This window comes from Scardinius erythrophthalmus, assembly GCF_964197995.2.
Source record: "Scardinius erythrophthalmus genome assembly, chromosome: 18".
Classification (NCBI taxonomy): Eukaryota; Metazoa; Chordata; class Actinopteri; order Cypriniformes; family Leuciscidae; genus Scardinius; species Scardinius erythrophthalmus.
The window spans coordinates 5271183-5291183 of NC_138238.1; the positions used below are offsets into that span (position 1 = coordinate 5271183).

The 20001-nt window shown below is 36.9% G+C and overlaps 1 protein-coding gene across 2 annotated transcripts; it reads left to right on the forward strand.

Moving 5' to 3' along the window:
• Window positions 1-27: 27 nt before the first annotated feature.
• Window positions 28-19936, forward strand: glrx3 (glutaredoxin 3). Of its 2 annotated transcripts, XM_081393309.1 has the most exons (12): window positions 28-119; window positions 553-666; window positions 3487-3595; window positions 8673-8747; window positions 9717-9918; window positions 13821-13993; window positions 15082-15143; window positions 15221-15278; window positions 16629-16681; window positions 16819-16858; window positions 17087-17179; window positions 18216-19936. In XM_081393309.1, exons 2-12 carry the CDS (start codon window positions 602-604, stop codon window positions 18264-18266), a joined length of 981 nt encoding a protein of 326 aa, XP_081249435.1. In that variant the 5' UTR covers window positions 28-119; window positions 553-601; the 3' UTR covers window positions 18267-19936. The 2 variants fall into 2 exon arrangements, with proteins under 2 accessions (XP_081249435.1, XP_081249434.1); XM_081393308.1 differs by lacking the exon at window positions 28-119 and having other exon boundaries at window positions 468-666.
• The last annotated feature ends 65 nt before the right edge of the window (window positions 19937-20001 follow it).

The window sequence follows — 20001 nt, forward strand, 5'->3', positions numbered from 1 at the left end:
AAATAAAAACTTTTATAGTTTATTCTCACCCTTGGATTTTTCATACTTACATTTGTCATTCTTAATTTTGCTGCTTATCTTGTTGCATTTCACTCTGATCATACTTAGGATTTCCCAATGTACGTATGTAAACATTGTTCATTCAAGTTACAAAATGACACAACATGTTCATAGAAGTAGTTCATGATTCATGTGATATATTTCAAGTATTCTAAATAATAAGATATCTTTGTGTGGTAATATGTAAAACTTTGTGTGGTTATTGTAAGTATTAATAAAAATATTCAAGTGAAAGATGCCGTACTGATTCATATTATCAGGTTATTTCCACATACTGCAATTTCACCTCTGAAAGAAAGTGTAAGAAAAGTGACTTAAAACTTAATATGTTACATATTACAAAAAAGTTTATATGTTAAACTAATATCTTATATTTAACTCAATGTTTATCATATAACGTTGTGTGCTATTTTTTTACAGTCTATGGTTGTGTGGTATGTGTTCGATGTTGGGGTATCGTTTATCGTTTAGTAAAGTCTTGCATCACTACAGTGAGTGTCCTGATGGAGAGTTCGGTGATCGCTTATTAACGTCTGGCAGCATGGCGAACCTCACGGACGCGACATCACTGAAGCAGTTTGAGGAATTATTAAAAAATAACAGCAAGTAAGTGAAGTATTTACAATTTGTCAAGTCTCTCGTTAAATATAATCCAATTCGCACTGCTCTTTAGCTAATTTAACACATATACACGGGCATAGAACGGTTATAGAGGCCTTTTTGAACGAACAGAATTAAATAACCGATGGCCTGTTCAGATAAACACAAAAACATATCATATAAATCCATATGAATGGATTTTTTCTGATCTAGATAGATTAGGATCGTCGACTAATTGCCTTAATATAGCAATATATTGTGTCAGCTGTCCTTTATAATTTTCTGCTTGGTTTTTGGGAGCTTTGAGAAATTCATGCTGTTCATTTACAGTCAGTCTATTAGCAGCTAATATTATTACTAACGTTATTAGTTAGTAGAAGTGGTGGTAGTATGGATAACATTATTAGTCTGAGTTTGACATATTTTGTTTGACATATATTGTTTGACAGTATTTGACATACTTATTCAAATAATTTATAATTAATTATTTTGTACTTTGTTGTCAAGGTCCTTTCATTCCAAACTTGTATGCCAAAACTAATTTTTAAATGGGTATTTGACATTTTCAGCGAATATGACTTAATAATAATAATAATAATAATAATTGCTGTTTTCAGTAAAGGAGGAGGTTCAAACCTTGCAAGTGTTTATACATGAACTACCACCATTGTACGAAGCACTTAAAGCTACACTGTGTAATTTTTTAAGTTGATTCTTAGCAAAAACCACTTTGTTCTTTCAAAATTATATGTGCTCATTCATGTGTAATTACTTCCACCAACTAATCAAGTATTCTCGGAAGCGTAGAATCTGCCATTCAGAATACATATTATCAGGTTATCATATTATCAGAATACATATTATCATATTATCAGGCGAGTCGCTCGAATGCATAGACAGTAAAAGAAATGGACACAGCGACCCCATAGACTTCAACAGAGAAAAGTGAAGTCAATTAGAAGCTCTCTCTTCCTGATGGCTGAGCGTACTGCGCAGACTCACACTGAGCTTGACGACGTAGATGTGACGTGAGCAACCCGTCTGTCTTCTAGTAGCTGTGCCAAGAGAAATCTGAATCATTCCCTTCCAAAACGTGCAGAGACGGAGAGTGTGAGTAGGTGTCCATGAGATAGGAGCAACTTTTGCTAATTATTCTGATTAAGCATTTTGTCATTTTGCCTCCACGTCCCCCGATTGCCTGCGAGCTTCTCCTCCTGTTCATACGGTAATCTCTCTACTGTGTGACAGAGAGCCGCGTGGTTATGAAGCAATCGTTAGCCTATTTTTACAAAAACTGCTTCTATGGTGGCAGCCATGTTGCGCCTCCATCTTGAAAATACATTAGCCAAAGAGGGACATACCTGGAAATTCAAGCTTTGCCTTTCACGCTTTTACACTCAGTGGGACCGTGGCGAATGCGAGGGGGAGATAACTCGCGACTGGGATAATACGGCCACCATAGGAGTTAAAACGCCCTCGGAATGGGAGAGGCTAGAAAGTAGCCTAATATTCATTTGGTAGTCATATACAATTTCACTGCTAGTAAATCTTACACAGTGTAGCTTTAAAGCTACAATATATATTTTTTTCGCCGCTAGGGGTCACTAACCTCTTACAATAACAAAGGTGTAGGTTGATGACGCAGTGATAAGCGGAATTATGGAACATGTCATCATGCCGATGGATCTAATATTGTTTATGGATGAGTGAATACATAGATGTTTTTTAACATGACTGTGGTATGAAGCAGGGCGCGAGTGCTAATAAGAGACAGATATCAGCGCCACACGCGAGTCCCGCGAATATAAAGGAATTTAATTCTACCGAACTACCCGCAAGTGCTGAATTAATATTCGCACAGGCCAGTTTATTAGATGAATTAAACTTGTGAGGTAACGCAGCGCTGTTTCACTTGATCTAAACTATCACACTAAACTGCATTTGAGTGTGTTGAAAGTTATAATGTTATTCTATGTGTTGGTTTGTTGGCTGTATGAGTCTAGCAGTAAGCTAGATCAACATTAGAATAACATACTGATCATAATCTAACGTTTCATCATGTTGAGCTATATAGCATTGATTCGTTTTATGTACATTTGCCTACCTAATAAAGTACATGCAAGAGTGGCGTCTCTGTCAAGTCGAAGTTAGTCGCAGGCGTCTCGAAAACACCACGCCGATATAGATCCTTGTTTTAGTTCTCCTTTTGTCGCAAAGTCTGCTTGCCATGGTCCATAATGTTTGAACGAAACAACAACAGCGTGAGCGTGACGCTAGACGTAACGCAGTTGTCCACGTCTGTCGCCATGGTTACTATGGCAGTACAAGCGGAAACCAGAGATAACGCGGATATTACAAGGTTACAAGTTACAAGGGACGGGCACTATTTAAAATTGTGAATTTCTGAATTTACAAATTCTTGGAAACATTTAGGATAATGTAAGCACACAATTAAAAAACAAAATATAACACTGTGAAAGTGGTTTTTGGATATTTTGATACAAAATTCTTACATATTGTACCTTTAAAAACCAAAAATGTTTCTAAAGGACATTTAAAATGTTAGCTAAAAGACAAATAAGAAGTAAGTATTCATGTTTTATTTGATTGGTCGTGATTTTAGCTTCTTGTCTTCACTGTCATGTCAAAAAAATAAAAAATTCTCTACATTACAGTATAAAATGCACATTTAAATGAAACTAGTAATTCAGTTCTACATGGATTTGCTTTAAAAGTGTATTTCCCTGAGACAATCCTTCCTAAATGTAGATCTCAAAGTCTGTGATCCAGGTTTCTTGAAAGCTCATTTTCGTTTCTACCTTTCAGGTCCCTCACCGTTGTCCATTTCCACGCGCCATGGGCTCCGCAGTGTTCACAGATGAACGATGTGATGGCAGAATTAGCCAAAGAGCACAAACACACCATGTTTGTGAAGGTAAAGGGGACCATTGACTCTTACAGCAATGTAGTACAATAGCTGCTATTGTCTGGCAATATTTTCGCCAATAAATTTCATGATTCATTTGTGCAAACTATTGTTATACGGCAATGTTAAAGTGCAGTAGTGTTGCACGGTGTACCGATACTTCAAAAGTATCGCGATACTCGGAAATTAAAAACGTCACGATACCTAAATTTATCAGTATCTATTAGGGATGTAAACGGTTAATTGATTATCGATTAATTGTCGACAAGAATTTACTCGATTAAATAAAATTATTGTCGGTTAATTGAACATTGCGAACGTGCACGAGATTCTCGCGGGCGGCGAGAGACCCGACACAAACTTGAGGCGGCAAAAAAGAAACCAAACATGAGGCGGTCAAAACGGAGGGGAATGTGGGAGCATTTCAGAAACAGAGCTGCCAGCCCTCACGCATCACACCACACATCCATTATCTCATGCACAGAAAAATCGCGAAGCTAGACAGAGGCGGGGTGCGTTTCCCGAAAGCATCGTTGGCCAACTATGGTCGCAAGTTCATCGCAATGTCCACTGAACTCTATTGGTAACGACGGAACTTGCGACCATAGTTGGCCAACGATGCTTTCGGGAAACGCACCCCAGGTTAGCTATGATATATAAAAACTCAGCTCTCAGATTCTGTCAATTTTATTACGAAATTCAAACAATAAATACCGTTTTGGCGCTTGTAAATGTTATGTGACAGATCCCATAGCGCACGTGAACCGATCATCTCAAACGCTACTAGCTAATAGTAAAAAAATAACACGAACACTGTTGAAAGATACAGTACAACTTACCGAAATGTATATTTCTCATACATAATATCGATCAATCAGTGTTTTTCATCAGCGTGAATAGGTCAATAACATAGCTGGAGAACAATTATCTCACATTTACCTCAGGAAAGCCATTTAATGAACATAATATAGGCTATAGCACGTAGTTGGCAAGAAAAGAAATAGCTATAGAGAGTATTTTGCTAAATATGTGTTCTATATTACATATTTATTATATTTTTACTTGTATCATTAAATAAAGTTATTATAATAAAAAACGCATCATATTTAATTATTTTTAACCTTAAATAATAGCTTCTACCAGCTGATAGGGCTTTCTGTATGTTTACAGCATTAGGTGAGTTGTTTTTTTTTTCTTGAGAAAAATGAATGTCTATCTTGTGTAGCCTACCTAATATTTATCCAAACGAGTCAATATTAAATAAAATCACAATACCGGTAATTGAATTGAAATAATAAAAAAGCGTAGCTTACCAGAAATTGTACCATGTAAACATTGTAACATGTTGTCACTAAACCTAATAAAATTCAGTTTAGTTACTAAAATGTTAGTGACAATCACAATACACTTATTGTGATGCAATTTTTTTTTTACAATTATTTTAAAAAAAATTTTATGTATTTTAATTTTCTGTGCATAATTTATTTTGTTAAACTACATAAATTCCATTATCTGTACCGTATCCCAACTGTTAACAATAAAACATCAGTTGAGCAATATAACATGCATTTTTATTCAGTATAAGCAATATTTTGCTTTTTATGTTAAAGACACTATTGATACCGTGAGAAATTTACATTCTCAGGAAAATAGCCGCTTATCAATTAATCGTTAATCGATCGATAAGGTCAATCAACTAATGATTAATGAATTAATCGATAATTTGCATCCCTAGTATCTATACTTAAAAAAACAAACAAACAAAAAAACGCCTCCCTATGGACGTCTGTTTTTTCCTGACGCACGCAGCAAAGAACCTGCCGTGTCATGTGACAAAACACTACAGCGAGATGGTTGCATGTGCGAGCACAAGTGGTCCACCACGACTCGTTGAAAAAGATGACGTCTGACGCAAGGAGTGACATATGGAAGTACGTTGCCTACCTTGCTCTGTTGCACGGTGCACCGATACTTCAAAAGTAAATCGGAAATTAAAAACGTCACGATTCCTTAATTTATTAGTATCGATACTTCTAAGAATGACCGCGTTCCAGATTTGTACGGCTGGCGACACACTGGCTGCGTGTCGTGTCCGTTTTTATTTCGGCTCCCATGTTAACTGCCTGCGTGACACACGCGTCTGGGCGCAGCTCGAGACGCGCGGAAAACGCGTGCATGCTAGAATAGAACCGACGCCTATTTTTCACGCAACACGCAAGCGTGTTGGAAGCGTTAGAAATAGAATCGCAAAATAGAAAAGGAAAATATGTTTCTATGTCATTTTGACAAGAATACATATTAATAAATGACATTTTGATGTTTGAAAGTTTTGACATAAATACAATATGTAATTTAAAAAAATATTATCGATTTTCAAATATTGCACCTCTCAATACAGAACGAATTATTTTGTAGCCTATTTTGCCGTCAACACTGCCGACGTTGTCTTTGCTGCTATATATTTATGTTTAACATGAAGTATAGGCCTTCCACAACTCTCTCCCCACATGTCAAATATATCACCAATGAGGCTCATCATATGTTACCAATATTAAACATTGTTTAATATAATCGCTGTTCATATTTTTATTCAAAGTTCAGAATCAAGATAAAGCTCTTATGTTTCTTATGATAAATGAGATAATGCTGCTAAATTTATAAAAAAAATTACCTTGAATGTCATTGCTCTAATTTATTTTTTATATTTTGATATTTCATATTTTGTTCAAATGTTTAATATATTTGCTGTTCATATGTTCATTTATTAGTGTGTTATATGATTAGAATGTTGTCCCGGTTTTAAAATAAAGCACAGCAATGATATCTGAGTGTGTTTCTCCCTTTTCAGGAAAAGTATCGAAAAAGTATCGAAATCGCAATACTTGACTTGGTATCGGTATCGAAACAACAATTTTGGTATCGTGACAACACTAAAGTGCAGTATTTGTATCTTTAGCGGAGTTTGTTAAAAGAAAGCTTGTTTGCCGAAAAGTTTCCCAAAGAGTCCAACAGGCTCAAACTCACACCAATAGCTGCCAGAAATGTACGTGTCTGACTGCTGTAAGCAACAGAACCATGCTCTGAATATGCCATATTGCTATAATGCATTTTGTTTCTCATTGCAAAGTTATTCTTTTTTTGCTTGCTATTTGGCCAGTTTGCAGAAAGGCCTCTAAATTGATGTCTGCTTTGAATGAAATTGTAATGTAAACTTTCTATTTTAATTTCAAACCAAAAATGCTCATGTAATAACATTCAAGGTCTATATTTTTAAATGGATACACCTATGACTTAGTTCTCGCATAAATTTTAATAATTAGATAATAAATTAGATATAAATTATTTCCAGATATTTAAGTCACCATGAAATCAAAAGTGATAATTCTTTTTTTTTTGAGGAATATCACTGTGTTTATTATAAAGGATTTATCCGTGCTCATCATTTTTTTTAATTCATATGCAATTTAATTCTTGTAATCTTTAATTAAAATGAGATTAGCAATTAGCAGCAATTAGCAAACGATAACAATCCAATCAAGTCCCAACCTACGTTTTCCTCATCCTAGAAGCCGTTTCACTCGTATGTGTCACAATACTGAAGATAAGATGCTCACAGCTACCATTTCATGCTGACTTTTTATCAATTTCTTTTTTTTTTTTTTGGAAAAAAAATAGTATTTCATTCTTTTTAAATGAATGCTTATTAAATGAAATGCTTTCTCTGGTCTCAGTCTCCAGTGGGAAAAAACTGTGTACGCAGGTGTTTGAATTTTTATTTATTTATTTATTTTTTTTAAGTGTTCAAAATGTTACTCTTTTTGTTTGAGCATCTAAACCAGCCCACCAGTAATGGCTCAACCAATGGTTGAGTTTTGGGTTAGAACTCACTGTTTAACTGACGCGGTGGATTTTTTATAGATAAGATTAATTATGTTGGAAATCTGACTTTAGATTTTAAACTTATGATAAACTTTTCACACTTCCCTTTTTTATGTCTGATGATTTCAGATCTAACAATAAAACAAAATAATTCTTACTTCCTTTTATTTAGGATGTAAATGCTTGCTTTAAACAATTTAACCAATCATATTGATAGAGCTTGACATGTTAGTCATGATGATTCTATTTTGATGTGTCTGGCTTTATCCTATAAAACCTGTTGTATTCTTCTGTTGGGTCGAGTTTCTCTGAGTATTGCTCGAGAACTCCCGGCCGTTTGAATAAACCATCTGAGGGACATTTACTGAAGTCTGTCTCTTTTGTTATTTATGCTGCGCAGCAAAGAAGTTAGGGTAAGAGACTCGGCCAGTTGTCGACGGAAGAAGCAGAGAGCTAGAGTATAAAAGTTATTAAGTGTCGATCAGTAGACGCGAAAGATTTATTTATTAAGTGTCGATTTGCAGACGCTAGATAGTCAGGTTTAGAAAAAATCCATTACACTGACCAACCACAGATTGCAGGGAGTGTTTGAGATACCTGTTTGAAAATGGCCATTATTCTTGCAAATTTTCCTGTGTGCTGCTCTCCTCCCTCTGCTCCGCTTCCCAGTGGAGCGCATTGAACTGCCTCAGGCTGTGAATGACTTTACCTTCCTCACGGCTCTTAAACCAGCAGAGAGAATTTTTACCTTCTGTCAAGGGTTAATACTGTCTTTCATCACACAGAGCAAGAGTTCTTCAAGCAACAACTCTATATAAATTACGTTGGATTCCTTTAAATAAGCATGGAATATGATAATTTGTCTTTGCTTAATGTTTTTGTTCTTTTAAGAAATTAATGCGTAGGCACAATTTATGTGCTTACAAAACTAATTTCAACCATTTAACCATAAGCTTTTAGATCATAATGTTTTTAAGATCATCAGAAACGTAAAATCAACATAAACTGTGTCCAAATTTTTACATGTAAGAGCAGAAGCAGTTGAGTTTAGATAGTTTTAGTTTTCAATTCAATGTAAAAAAAAAAAAAAATCTTCTTGTAAACTTTCAGTGTGTGTGTTATATTTGACATGTTGATGTGTGTGATGTTTTATTAATGTGAATTATAAAAAATCATTAGTACAGTAGTTTCCTCTATCTCTCTTTAGCTGGAGGCAGAGGCAGTCCCGGAGGTTTCTGAGAAGTATGAGATCACTTCAGTTCCCACCTTCCTCTTCTTCAAGGTAAAACTCACACATTTGACGTCTACTGTGCTCATATTGACCTAAAATTATGAATATATGAGTAGGAGGTTAATTCAGCCACAAATGAGAAACATACTTTCTACATACTATATATATATAATTTAAATAAGTATATTATATTTATATAAACAAACAAACAAACAAACAAACAGTTGTGTCTCAGAATATCTCTTCTCCTGTCTCTGAAAATGCCCAGATTCTTCATTAATCTTGCTGACAATCATTTTAGGTGGCGTTTAGTCAACTAGGTGACTACAGCACAATGAAAAGATACATAACGGGAAACAAATTAGTTGTACTAATTCAAAAAGATTAGTGCAAGTGGTCCATTTGTTTTCTTTACAATAACGTGCACTTGATGAACCATGCATGAATAAAAAAAACCAGCTAAATTTATTAAGAAAGTAAGTGGAGTCTTAATTTCAGAATTTATTTCATTCCTCTACAGCATGAAGTCCACTAACTAATACACTGTGTTCTTTATGTTTCTTCAAGCACGCTGATTTGTGCCAGATTTCGTCTAGGTTTTTCTGTACACACTGCTTTCATTTATGTTAGGTGTGCTGTGATAGTTATTTGTGTTTATTTAGCAGAGGGAGGCGAGGTTAGAAAAACGGAGTCTGTTGGGAAGGTTGAGTTTAACGATCAAGTAACGTGAGCTGCAAAATCTCCTCGTGTTAGAATCAAGCAACTGATAAATAATCGGAGGTTAAACAAACACACGGCTTGGCAAGACTTTCCCTCTCTTGGCGTAACATGTCAAAGAACCAGGAGAGCCTGCGGCCTGTTTTCTCTCTCTCTCTCTCCCTCCCTGCAAACAATCTAAACAAACTGGCAAGCATCCTAAAAAATTAATGCTGTTTTTTTCCTCCCTCTCAATCTATCACTACTCACTCTTGAGTGTTTTTTATTTATTTATTTATTTATTTGTTTACTGTCACCCCTCAGGGCGGTGAGAAGATTGACAGGTTGGATGGTGCGCATGCCCCTGAGCTGACCAATAAGGTGCAGCGGCTGGGGTCCAGTGGGGGCGGGGCTGCAGGGGTGGGGGACGTCCCTAAAGAGGATCTCAACGAGAGACTGAAGAGGCTGATCAACGCCGCACCCTGCATGCTCTTCATGAAGGGATCGCCCCAGGAGCCTCGCTGTGGTAAACACACCCGCAAACACACACTCGCATAAATTAACACGGGGTCAGGGGGTTAGTTAGAGCAACCGCTGGTGGTGGAGTGAATGGGACGAACTTGTTTTGAGTGCAAAGGACATGTGTCTGGTTGTGCCACTATATCCCAGCTACCCCTTTTCTACTGAAAGAGTGCTGAGACTGGTGTCCAGTCTGTCTTGGTTTGGCCTAAAGTTTTCACTGTTTAAAAATAGGGATGTGCACGAATTATTCAATCTGTAATATTTTGCTTTGCTGGTCGTAAATGTGATCCGTGATAACGTGTGCAAACATTGTCGAGTGAAACTATATTGAGTTACTATAATATCACAACCACAATGAGAAATCACATAAAATCCAAACACCGAACCATCGTCATTGACCAGTCGAATAAGGAAAGACAGCTGTCCATCACTGCGTCACTACAGGTGAGCACAGCTGTACCCACGAGCGGGCTGAGAAGATAACTTATCTGATCTCGAGACATTCCTCCTTTAAGTTTCGTCGAGGGACATGGGTTTAAGAACAGAAAACACAAAGTAAGCGCTGAAACTTGTCTTATTGAGGAGGCAACTTTCACCCGAGCATGTGGATATTCTTGTTTTTCTCAACATGAACATGTGAAACAATATAAACGATTACCATATACCGACTCAAGTGTATGTACGTTCTGTGCGATAATTGGCCAATCTTTATTAGTGTTTTTTTTTTTTTTTCGCTTTGCTTGAGCTTAAATGCTTTTGTTTTTTTTGTTCACACACATTGTCTAAAAGAAAAACTCAAGATATATTGTAAGCTTGTTGTGTATATTGCCTGAACATAAGCTTGTTTAGAAATGGTGACAAAAACGTTAAAGTGAATGAACAAATAATAGAATATTCATTTTTTTATGAGCCCACATATTCAAACCCCTAATTGAAAAACAGCCTGTTTAACCTGTTGATCTTGACAGGATACATTCTAGTTTTGTTTTTGTCACGTTGCACCGCTACTTCCACGGTTTGTGTTTTGCGCTGTATGTGTGACAGGGATTCCCAATTTTTTTGACCTAAAATGTTTGGTTGAAGTCCCCCCTGAGATTCTAAATTAATATTTCAACGACACATTCACATGTTCACTGTTCTCTGAAGTCGGTTATGTCACGACATGCAGTTAAACAAATGAAATATTTCTCAAATATTACATTAATGTGTTTTATCCAAAGCAACTTGCATTGCATTCAAGGTGCACGCCTTATCACAGGGTTCCTCAAACTCGGTCCTGGAGGGCCGCTGTCCTGCAGAGTTTAGCTCCAACCCTGATCAAACACACCTGAGCAAGCTAATCAATGTCTTCAGGATCACTAGAAACTCACAGCTAGGTGTGTTTGATCAGGGTTGGAGCTAAACTGTGCAGGACAGTGACCAAGTTTGAGGAACCCTGCCTTATCAGTTCATCCCCTGGGAATCGAACCCATGACCTGTTTGAGCTACAGCAGATTTTAATTTGACACGATTTTCACAATTTAATTATTAGCTTTCCATTAACTAACAAATAATTTTTGTTAACAATCTGTTGAAAAGGATTTTTGAAGCTGACACAAGAGTGAACAACCACTTTGGTTAATCAACAATTGGCCGATAAGCAGTCGCTCCAAATAAGGAACTTGTTCTGCTTTTTACATCCAAGTTAAATCTTCACAGTGACAGCTTAATAACTTAATAGTATGTTAGTCTTTAGTTTGTGTTTAACTTCAGGCTGTCAGTTTGATCTTGCTGATTTCTGTTTGATTTGCTGATTTTCTGGCTTGCTTTTCCCCTCCTACTAACACTTCCTCCTCATGTCAAAGATGTGTGGTTCAGCATTGCAATATATCCTCATATTAATTTCACCCATTCAAAACAAAATACTTTTGATAGTTCAAAGAGCATATTTCGTCATGGACTGAGGCGCAGTTTAGCGTTTGACGTTTTGGCTGTGTAAAGAGGAAGGTCTGGGGGAAGGCTGGCGTTTGCCATCCTGAGATCAAAATAAAAACCATATTGAACTCTAATCTCAAACGTGATGTTGGGCTTTCAACGGCTGCCAGCTCCTCCAGCTCTGCTTTATTAATAGAAGATCCTCGGAGTTTACGCTGCTTAGTCTCTGAGCCCGAAACCTGTTGCTTGGCGCTGTTGATGTTATTTGAAGCCACGCTAGGTGTCAGTGGGTCGGCCCGGCTCGGAGATATTATAATGTTGGAACTTATTGATGTTCTCATTCGCTTGGCTGATATCCAAATCAAGAAATAATGCACAGAGAGCAAGCCATGCCTGACGGTGGCGTGCATTGGGTTCTAAACGTAAACGCGCTCTTTCGTTCCAATACGAACATCGAGCCAAATGAACAAGTGTTCGGCTAACGCTAACTTTAAAGCAGTTATGCATGTCAAATTAAAAGGTTAAAGGTCCGTATAGCAATTCAGATCTCTTAGCCTTTCTCGCTCTGAGTGGGCTGTCCTTCAAAAGAGGAGCGAGGCTGTAACATCGCCCCTCTCTTGGAGCAGAGTGGGCCAAAGCGAGCGGTCTTCGTCCCCTGTAGGTGCAGGCAGAGAGGGGTAAAGGACTCGGCAATCAATGCAGCATGTCTGGTGGAGTTCGCCCGGAGCCAGAGAAAGCAGCTGCCCGCCTGTTTGCCCGCTCTGATAGAGTCGAGCTAATATACCAGCAAATGCATAAGCACAAGTGAGACGCCTGAAGCTGTTTTATAATGAATTCCCTCATGAGCCACACAAGATGAAAATGGGTGTTTTACTGCAGGGGCTACACAGACTCTACACATCACCTTGCACATCTATCTCTCTCTTTCTTTCTCTCGCTCACTCCTCCTCCCTGTGTGCCGTTTCTCTTGCGTCTTGTTCTCTTTGTCTCCTCCCATCTAATATCGCTCTCTCTCTCTCTCTCTCTCTCTCTCTCTCTCTCTCTCTCTCTCTCTTTCTCTCTTTCTCTCTTTCTCTCTCTCTTTTTTTTTTATCTTCTCTCATTTTTGGCTTGTAGTCATCTCATATGAACAGAACTTCTATTTAAAATTCAGAAATCATCAAATTTTATGCTGCGAGTTCCAGCTTTCGGTTGTGTTGCCCAATATTGCGTAGTATCTAAAAATGAATAATTTTGATTTCACTTAAAATTTAACTCAGTGTGACTGTATGGCATTTTTTTTTTTTTCAGTTACAGATGACCTTTTTTGTTGTCATTATAATTAAATGTATTACAATTATAGTTAAGACTAAAACTAAAATCCTAAAAAATCTATATTTTTTGTTATTTGAAATAAATGTTGACTAAAAAAATAAAAAATATTTCAGCTAGTTGGCAAGGAAACATTTCTCTTTTTCATTTAGTTTAACTTGATGTGCTAGAATAACTAACAATGAAATAAAACTTAATAAAAAAACATTTAAAAAACTAATACAATTTACAAAAAAGCAATAATAAATCTAAAACTAACAAATTAAAATTAATATAAAAAATATAAAAATAAACAGTCAAAATTTTAATAAAAACTATAATAGTACCTTTATTCAATTAACACGATCATATTAAATATTTAAATTAATAAATGTATGTATTTACTTTATACATGTATAGTTTTTTATAAAAGCAAACAAGTTTCTTCAAAACTTTAAAATAGTGCTTTTAATGAAATGTTTTATGTACAAAAAAATTATTTTAATTTTGCAGTGACAAATGACAACTTTTGTCAAATATAATATGAATAGGTTTATTTACTTTTTGCTTTCATTAAATAATTTTTAGTTTCTTCAAAGCTTGTGCAAGCTAGTAAAAATCACAAACTAAACGGGATGAACTGCTGTAATAATATTTTGTTTTACCTTTTGTTGTCTATTTCATTTTTTAATTTTTTTGCAGGCTTTAGTCGTCAGATTATTCAGATTTTGAAGGACCACAATGTACAGTACAGCAGTTTTGACATCCTCTCAGACGAAGAGGTCAGACAGGGACTCAAGGTCTTCTCCAACTGGCCCACTTATCCACAAGTCTACGTCAAGGGAGATCTCATCGGGGGACTGGACATCATGAAGGTGCGATATGATAACAATCGTATACCATTAACAATATGATTGCATTGAGTTTTTTAGGGTGTGTTCACATTTGTAGTTCGATTCGCTTGGTTTGTGTCTTGGTCCACTTAGCATTCACATTGGCATTTTAACACAAAATTTAACAGCATAGGGATATGTTCACAACCTGATTGGTCAGCTTTTATTAAGTATATTTCACGAGAGAACTTACTGGACACCCAAAACAATGCTGTGTGTTGGGCTAAATGTGCTCGTTGTATGTGTGTAGCCGACATATGATGGTATTTTGACCAGCTGAGAACTCATGAAGAGCTTATAAAATGGAGTCAAAACAGTGGCAGGAATCACTCCATCACACACAAGTGAAGATCTGCAGTTCTGATGCCTGTACCAAACTGTAACAGGCAACATTGTGACTATGACGAGAAAAAACAGGTATGCTTTAGCAGGGTTGCATCTTGTGACATCATGTCCTGTTTTCGGTTCGTTTACATGTCTTTGTTCCATGTTACGTTCATATTTCAGTCGAACCGCACCAGAGTTCGTTTGGAAGTGTATCGAGACCCATCTTTTCAAGTCTCAGTCCGCTTGTTTGGTGCGCATCAGGATTCAGTTGGCAGTGTTCACACTTATTCAAATGAACCGCACTAACCACTCCAGAGTTCGTTTTAATCGAGCCAAACACGCCAAGTGTGAGCACACCCTTAGATATTTTCGTGATTTCCCCAACACCAGTTTCGTCATCACTTGGTGTTATGCGTTTAATCCCTTGTGTAGATTATGGTGTTTGCAGGACTTTCGACGGCGTGTGTGTTCTCGGCTAGCTGTTAGTAGCTGTATGTTGCTTACATTCCCAGCGAGCTCATTCTGCTTAAAGCAAGCAGAGCGCCCCTGCTGAGAGAGGAGGGCTAGATTAGCCAGCATCCATCGTCTCTTCTCTCAGGAGTCCTAGAGGCCCTTCCTCATTAAGATAGTGAATTTACCTTTACAGAGAGGTAAAATATCTCAGCAGGGAGCTGTTTGAGCGTGGATGTGTGTGTCGAGTTGAAAGGGAGTTTGGATTCAAAGATATTTTATATCCTCCACAGGAGCTGGTCGAGTCTGGTGAACTTGAGAATACTTTCCCCAAGACCGTCTCGCTGGAAAACCGGTAAAGACAGATGCATGCACGCTCAATCGCCTGCTTCTGAATGACTGGACTTGTTTAACCATTCTCTCTTCTGACAGGCTGAAATCTCTAATCAATAAATCACCCGTCATGCTCTTCATGAAAGGCAATAAAGAGGTGGGTGAACGTAATACTCTCTCTCTCTCTCTCTCTCTCTCTCTCTCTCTCTCTCTCTCTCTCTCTCTCTCTCTCTCTCTCTCCTCTCTCTCTCTCACTCTCACTCTCTCTCTCTCTCTCTCACTCTCACTCTCTCTCTCTCTCTCTCTCTCTCTCTCTCTCTCTCTCTCTCTCTCTCTCTCTCTCTCTCTCTCTCTCTCTCTCTCTCTCTCTCTCTCTCTCTCTCTCTCTCTCTCTCTCTCTCTCTCTCTCTCTCCTCTCTCTCTCTCTCTCTCTCTCTCTCTCTCTCTCTCTCTCTCTCTCTCTCTCTCTCTCTCTCTCTCTCTCTCTCTCACACTCTCACACTCTCACACTCTCACACACACACACATCTTTTCTCTCCAGAAACACAGTTTAATAGAGTGAGGAGAAAGCAGAGGTTGTCAAAGGGATAGATTACCCAAAAATGAAAATTTTCTTATTTATTCAACTTCATGTCAACCGAAAGTAGAGGTAAATTTTGATGAACTGAACATTCAGCAACATTTATTTAGCAAATATCATATTAAAAATGTATATTATTATTACTATTCAGTGTTATTTTAGTTTTATTCATATAGTATTATTAATATTTTAGATTTGCTTTTTAATATTTTAATTTAGTAATGTTATGTGCTTTTGTCATTTTATTAGTTTTTTTTTTTTTTTTTTTTTTTCAGTTTTAATTTTATTTTAGTTAGTGGGTTCCAATGTAGTGGGTTTGGAATGACATAAAGGTGAGTAAGAGAAGGTTTTTGGGGTGATCTTTACCTTTAGAGTACAGTAAGCGAAGGCGTGTAGGGTAAAGAGGTTCTGGAAATCAATGTCAGGCGTCTCCAGCACTGATAGAGCTACTTGTCTTTCTTTAATGGAGGAGAAAGACCCCTCACCTCTCTCCTCATAACTGTATTGATCTTTTAACACTCACACACATGAAAGACATTCTTTGCAGTAGTTTAAAGTCTTTCCCCATGAGATCTCGCTTTCCTCTCGTCTGACTGGCTTCTCTCTCTGTCTCTCTTGTTCTATTAACTCCTCTTTCTCCCCTAGTTATTGAGACGCACTTCAGAATTTCTTTTTAGGTGGTTGTAGTTGTAAGTTTCTAAATGAAAGTTTGGTTCTGTGCTGGTTTGGCCCAGAGGAGCCAGTCGAGTCTTATGTACTCTGTGCTTTGAGCTTTTCCAGTAGTCTGCGTGTGTTTTGCTGGAGTTAAAACCTTGCTTCCTCTGATTGGCTTTCAAGCGCAGGGCATCACTTCACTGCAGCCTTTCATGAGATGAAAAATGTTCTAGCATTTTTACCCTCTTAACTCATGTCTTTGTGAATACTCAGACTGCCAAGTGTGGATTCAGTCGTCAGATACTTGAAATAATGAACAGCTCCGGGTGAGAGACTTTTCACTTGTCTACACATACAGTGTAATTTAACAAAGCTATTTTAGAGAATGTTCTTAACATTTATGAATTATTAAAAGCCTAAATGCATGTTATTAAAGTAACATTTTTTTTTATTAACATTTCAGTGTTGAATATAATACATTTGACATATTGGAAGATGAAGAGGTGAGAGTTCCATCGGTTTGAAGTTTGTATTTCTATTCATTTTCTTGGAAAATGTTGTCTTGCCAAAGCAACTTCATGAAAGACTGTGTTCCAAAACCTAGTGAGCTCCCTATATACTGAGAACTGAACAAAAATTAAAACATTGTTTAGAATATGATTTTGTTTACTGTAGAAATGTCCCTAAATGAATAGTTTGTTGGTGTTTTTAGCTTTTGATTGTCTCCACAGGTTAGACAAGGACTCAAGACGTACTCCAACTGGCCGACTTTCCCACAGCTGTATGTTAAAGGGGATCTCATTGGAGGACTGGACATAGTCAAGGTGAAACGCATAACAACAACAATACAAATAAATGTAGGATTAGGTACTAAAAATAGCCTTGCATTTGTAATGAATGTAAATGATTATAGATTCCAATAATATAGTACTAGGGTGTGTTCACACTTGGCATGTTAGGTTTGATTGCTCTGTTAGTGCGGTTTATTTGAATAAGTGTGAACTGCCATCTGACACCAAACAAGCGGACCGAGAACGCTCTTAACAGAAGGATTGACATGTAAATGAACCAAAAACAGGAAATTATGTCACTTTAGCACAACGAGGCTGTGACAGGGATCTAATGAGTAGATGAGTTTACCTGTTCGGCTGATGACATTTAATGTCTCCGACAACTTCTGTAGTCCCATTGTCACTTGTTAGCAACGGCCTGTTACAAGACAAGTAAAAGCTTTAAAAAGAGGGTATTACGGATGTATTTTATATTGTAAAATAAAACGTGATAAATGTCTTGAGTTGTTCATCACAGACCTTATTTCAAGTAAAATCTTCAGGACGATGCTAACTCGTTTCCGGGTTTTGGCCTACAAAAATACGTCATCTCTGCCCCACTCAATAGAACTGTTGTAACTTTATAAAAGTGAGATATACTGTGTGCTGCATTGGGTGTTTTTCTCCAGCAGAGGGCAGATAAAGCTTACCATGAGCTCTACAGCCAATGCTGTCTCTGAACCTGAAAAAACAAAACAACTTTTTATTCAATTGTTGGTCAATGCATTAGATCCATTATCCACCAAAGTGATATTTATTTTAAATAAATCTAACACAAAATATAGCACAAATGTATTACATAAAGAAGTTAGTAAAAGTTGTTGAACTGTTAAAACTAAGTATTTAGTGACTTGTATTTGGATATTGTCATAAAATGTACACAATTTTACTTTTTGGATCATGACACTCCAGTGGAGAACCATTGCTAAAGGGGAAGGATACTATGCAAATTGAGATTTATTCTATTTTATTTTTACTGTATCATACTTCCAGATAAAAGGATGGAAAATGTGTTTATTTCATTAAACAGGAGCTGAAAGAGAACGGCGAGCTGGTGTCTGTCTTGAAAGGAGAAAACTGAACTATTCCAGCACTGAAGAACACCTGTAACCTGCACAACCTCAGGACTGGACAACTCGGATTAGACTTATTCCATCCAAGTTTGAAACTTTGCTGTAGTAAATCCAATAAATCCAACTGTGTTCTAATCTGTTTTGGTTGCACTGATATATTTTAGACCTTGTGCACACCTGGTGTTTATGTCCATCTCTGGTGATTGATTACAAGTGGTCAGTCGAGACAGATTAAAATGTACACCTGATATTGACGTGTCTGTGTCTCCTGTGACCAAGTTAAGCCCAATCAAATGCTTTTTGAATGAGAATGTCCCTTCCCTTGCAACCATTTTCAATAAAAATGGCATTGGGCGTGATCCAAGTCCTAGACATGTCTATGTATGGGAATTTTCTTTCAAATTTGCTAGTATTTACTATTTAAATGCAATGATTACATGTTAGTCCTTTGCTGTTTTCTGGGATGCGGCAGTGTGCATTTCCATTAATATAAATCCTGTTTTTCTTGAATGTCTCAGAGTCAATGATTTGGCATGTAAAACCATCTTGTGTAAATCTGTGCCCTAATTAAAGAGCTCAACTAACTGCTTTTCATTGCAGGTTGTTAGATTAGGCCAATTTTTCCGCCTTTATTTGAGTTTTGATCCTGGATATGTGACCTCATTAATGAGTATGGGAATGATGGATGTACCACGATCACGTCCACTTGCTTTAATTAATGTGATTCTTCAGCTTTTGAGACAGAGTGACTGCCAAGCTCTTGGGGACAGGAAGAACTCTCTTATTGTGATTTAAAAATCCATAAATATTAAACAGCAGTCGTCGGGTTGGTTGGGGGGGGGGGGAGTCAACCCACACCTCATCTGGCTTTGAGCCGAGAGTGTAGAGTGGCCATTATGTTTCCTCTTTCTTACACACACACTCACACATACGCACCTGTGGTTCTGGGTAATTGCTGCACTCCCTTGATAACCTGATGGTTGTGCTGAGGAAACCTTTTAAACATTTCAACACATCTCACAATAACAAGCTCAAATATTCATTGATGCATGAACTGAAACATATGGCAACCACTGTTCATAGTCACGCATAATCACCACAGGTACACACTAGCACAGGCTCATCACACTGCCTTAAAGAGCAGGAACGCATTCCAGACAACAGTATTGTAAATATACACATTGTGAAGGTCATTATAAATATAATGCGCACTACTACAAATCCTTTAAATTTGATTTGTTTTCTGTGGGTAATAAGGCATCAGTAATGACAGTAGTTGGTCTCCAAATCCAAAATGTGTCTTTTATATGTGTCGCATTTATTACTGACATTTTGGCTTATTTAAATTATTTGAGAATTCTTGGTCTGGTGGTTAAATTTTGATGGTTGAGCTATAGCGGTATTACACAGTCATTTCAAGTGTTTAAAATGAAATCAGTCACTTCATAATTAGGAAAAAAAAGTGCTTTTTCTTGTAAAAATCTCTTCATATACATAGTTCAATGCATATAGGTCTACTATGACAGATTAATTAAAACATCAATTGCACTTTTAAACAAACAATAGTTTAAATAAAACATTTTTTTACTGTAGTTTTAAGAATAGCCTGCTTTTAACAGTAAATTAAATTACCTTATTTGTTTACTAGCTGCACTCTTGCATTAAAGGCATTTGAATGTAAAAATGTGTTTCCCTCTTTATTACCCTTATGTTAGTCTAAACTTTTATTGGATTATTGACAAG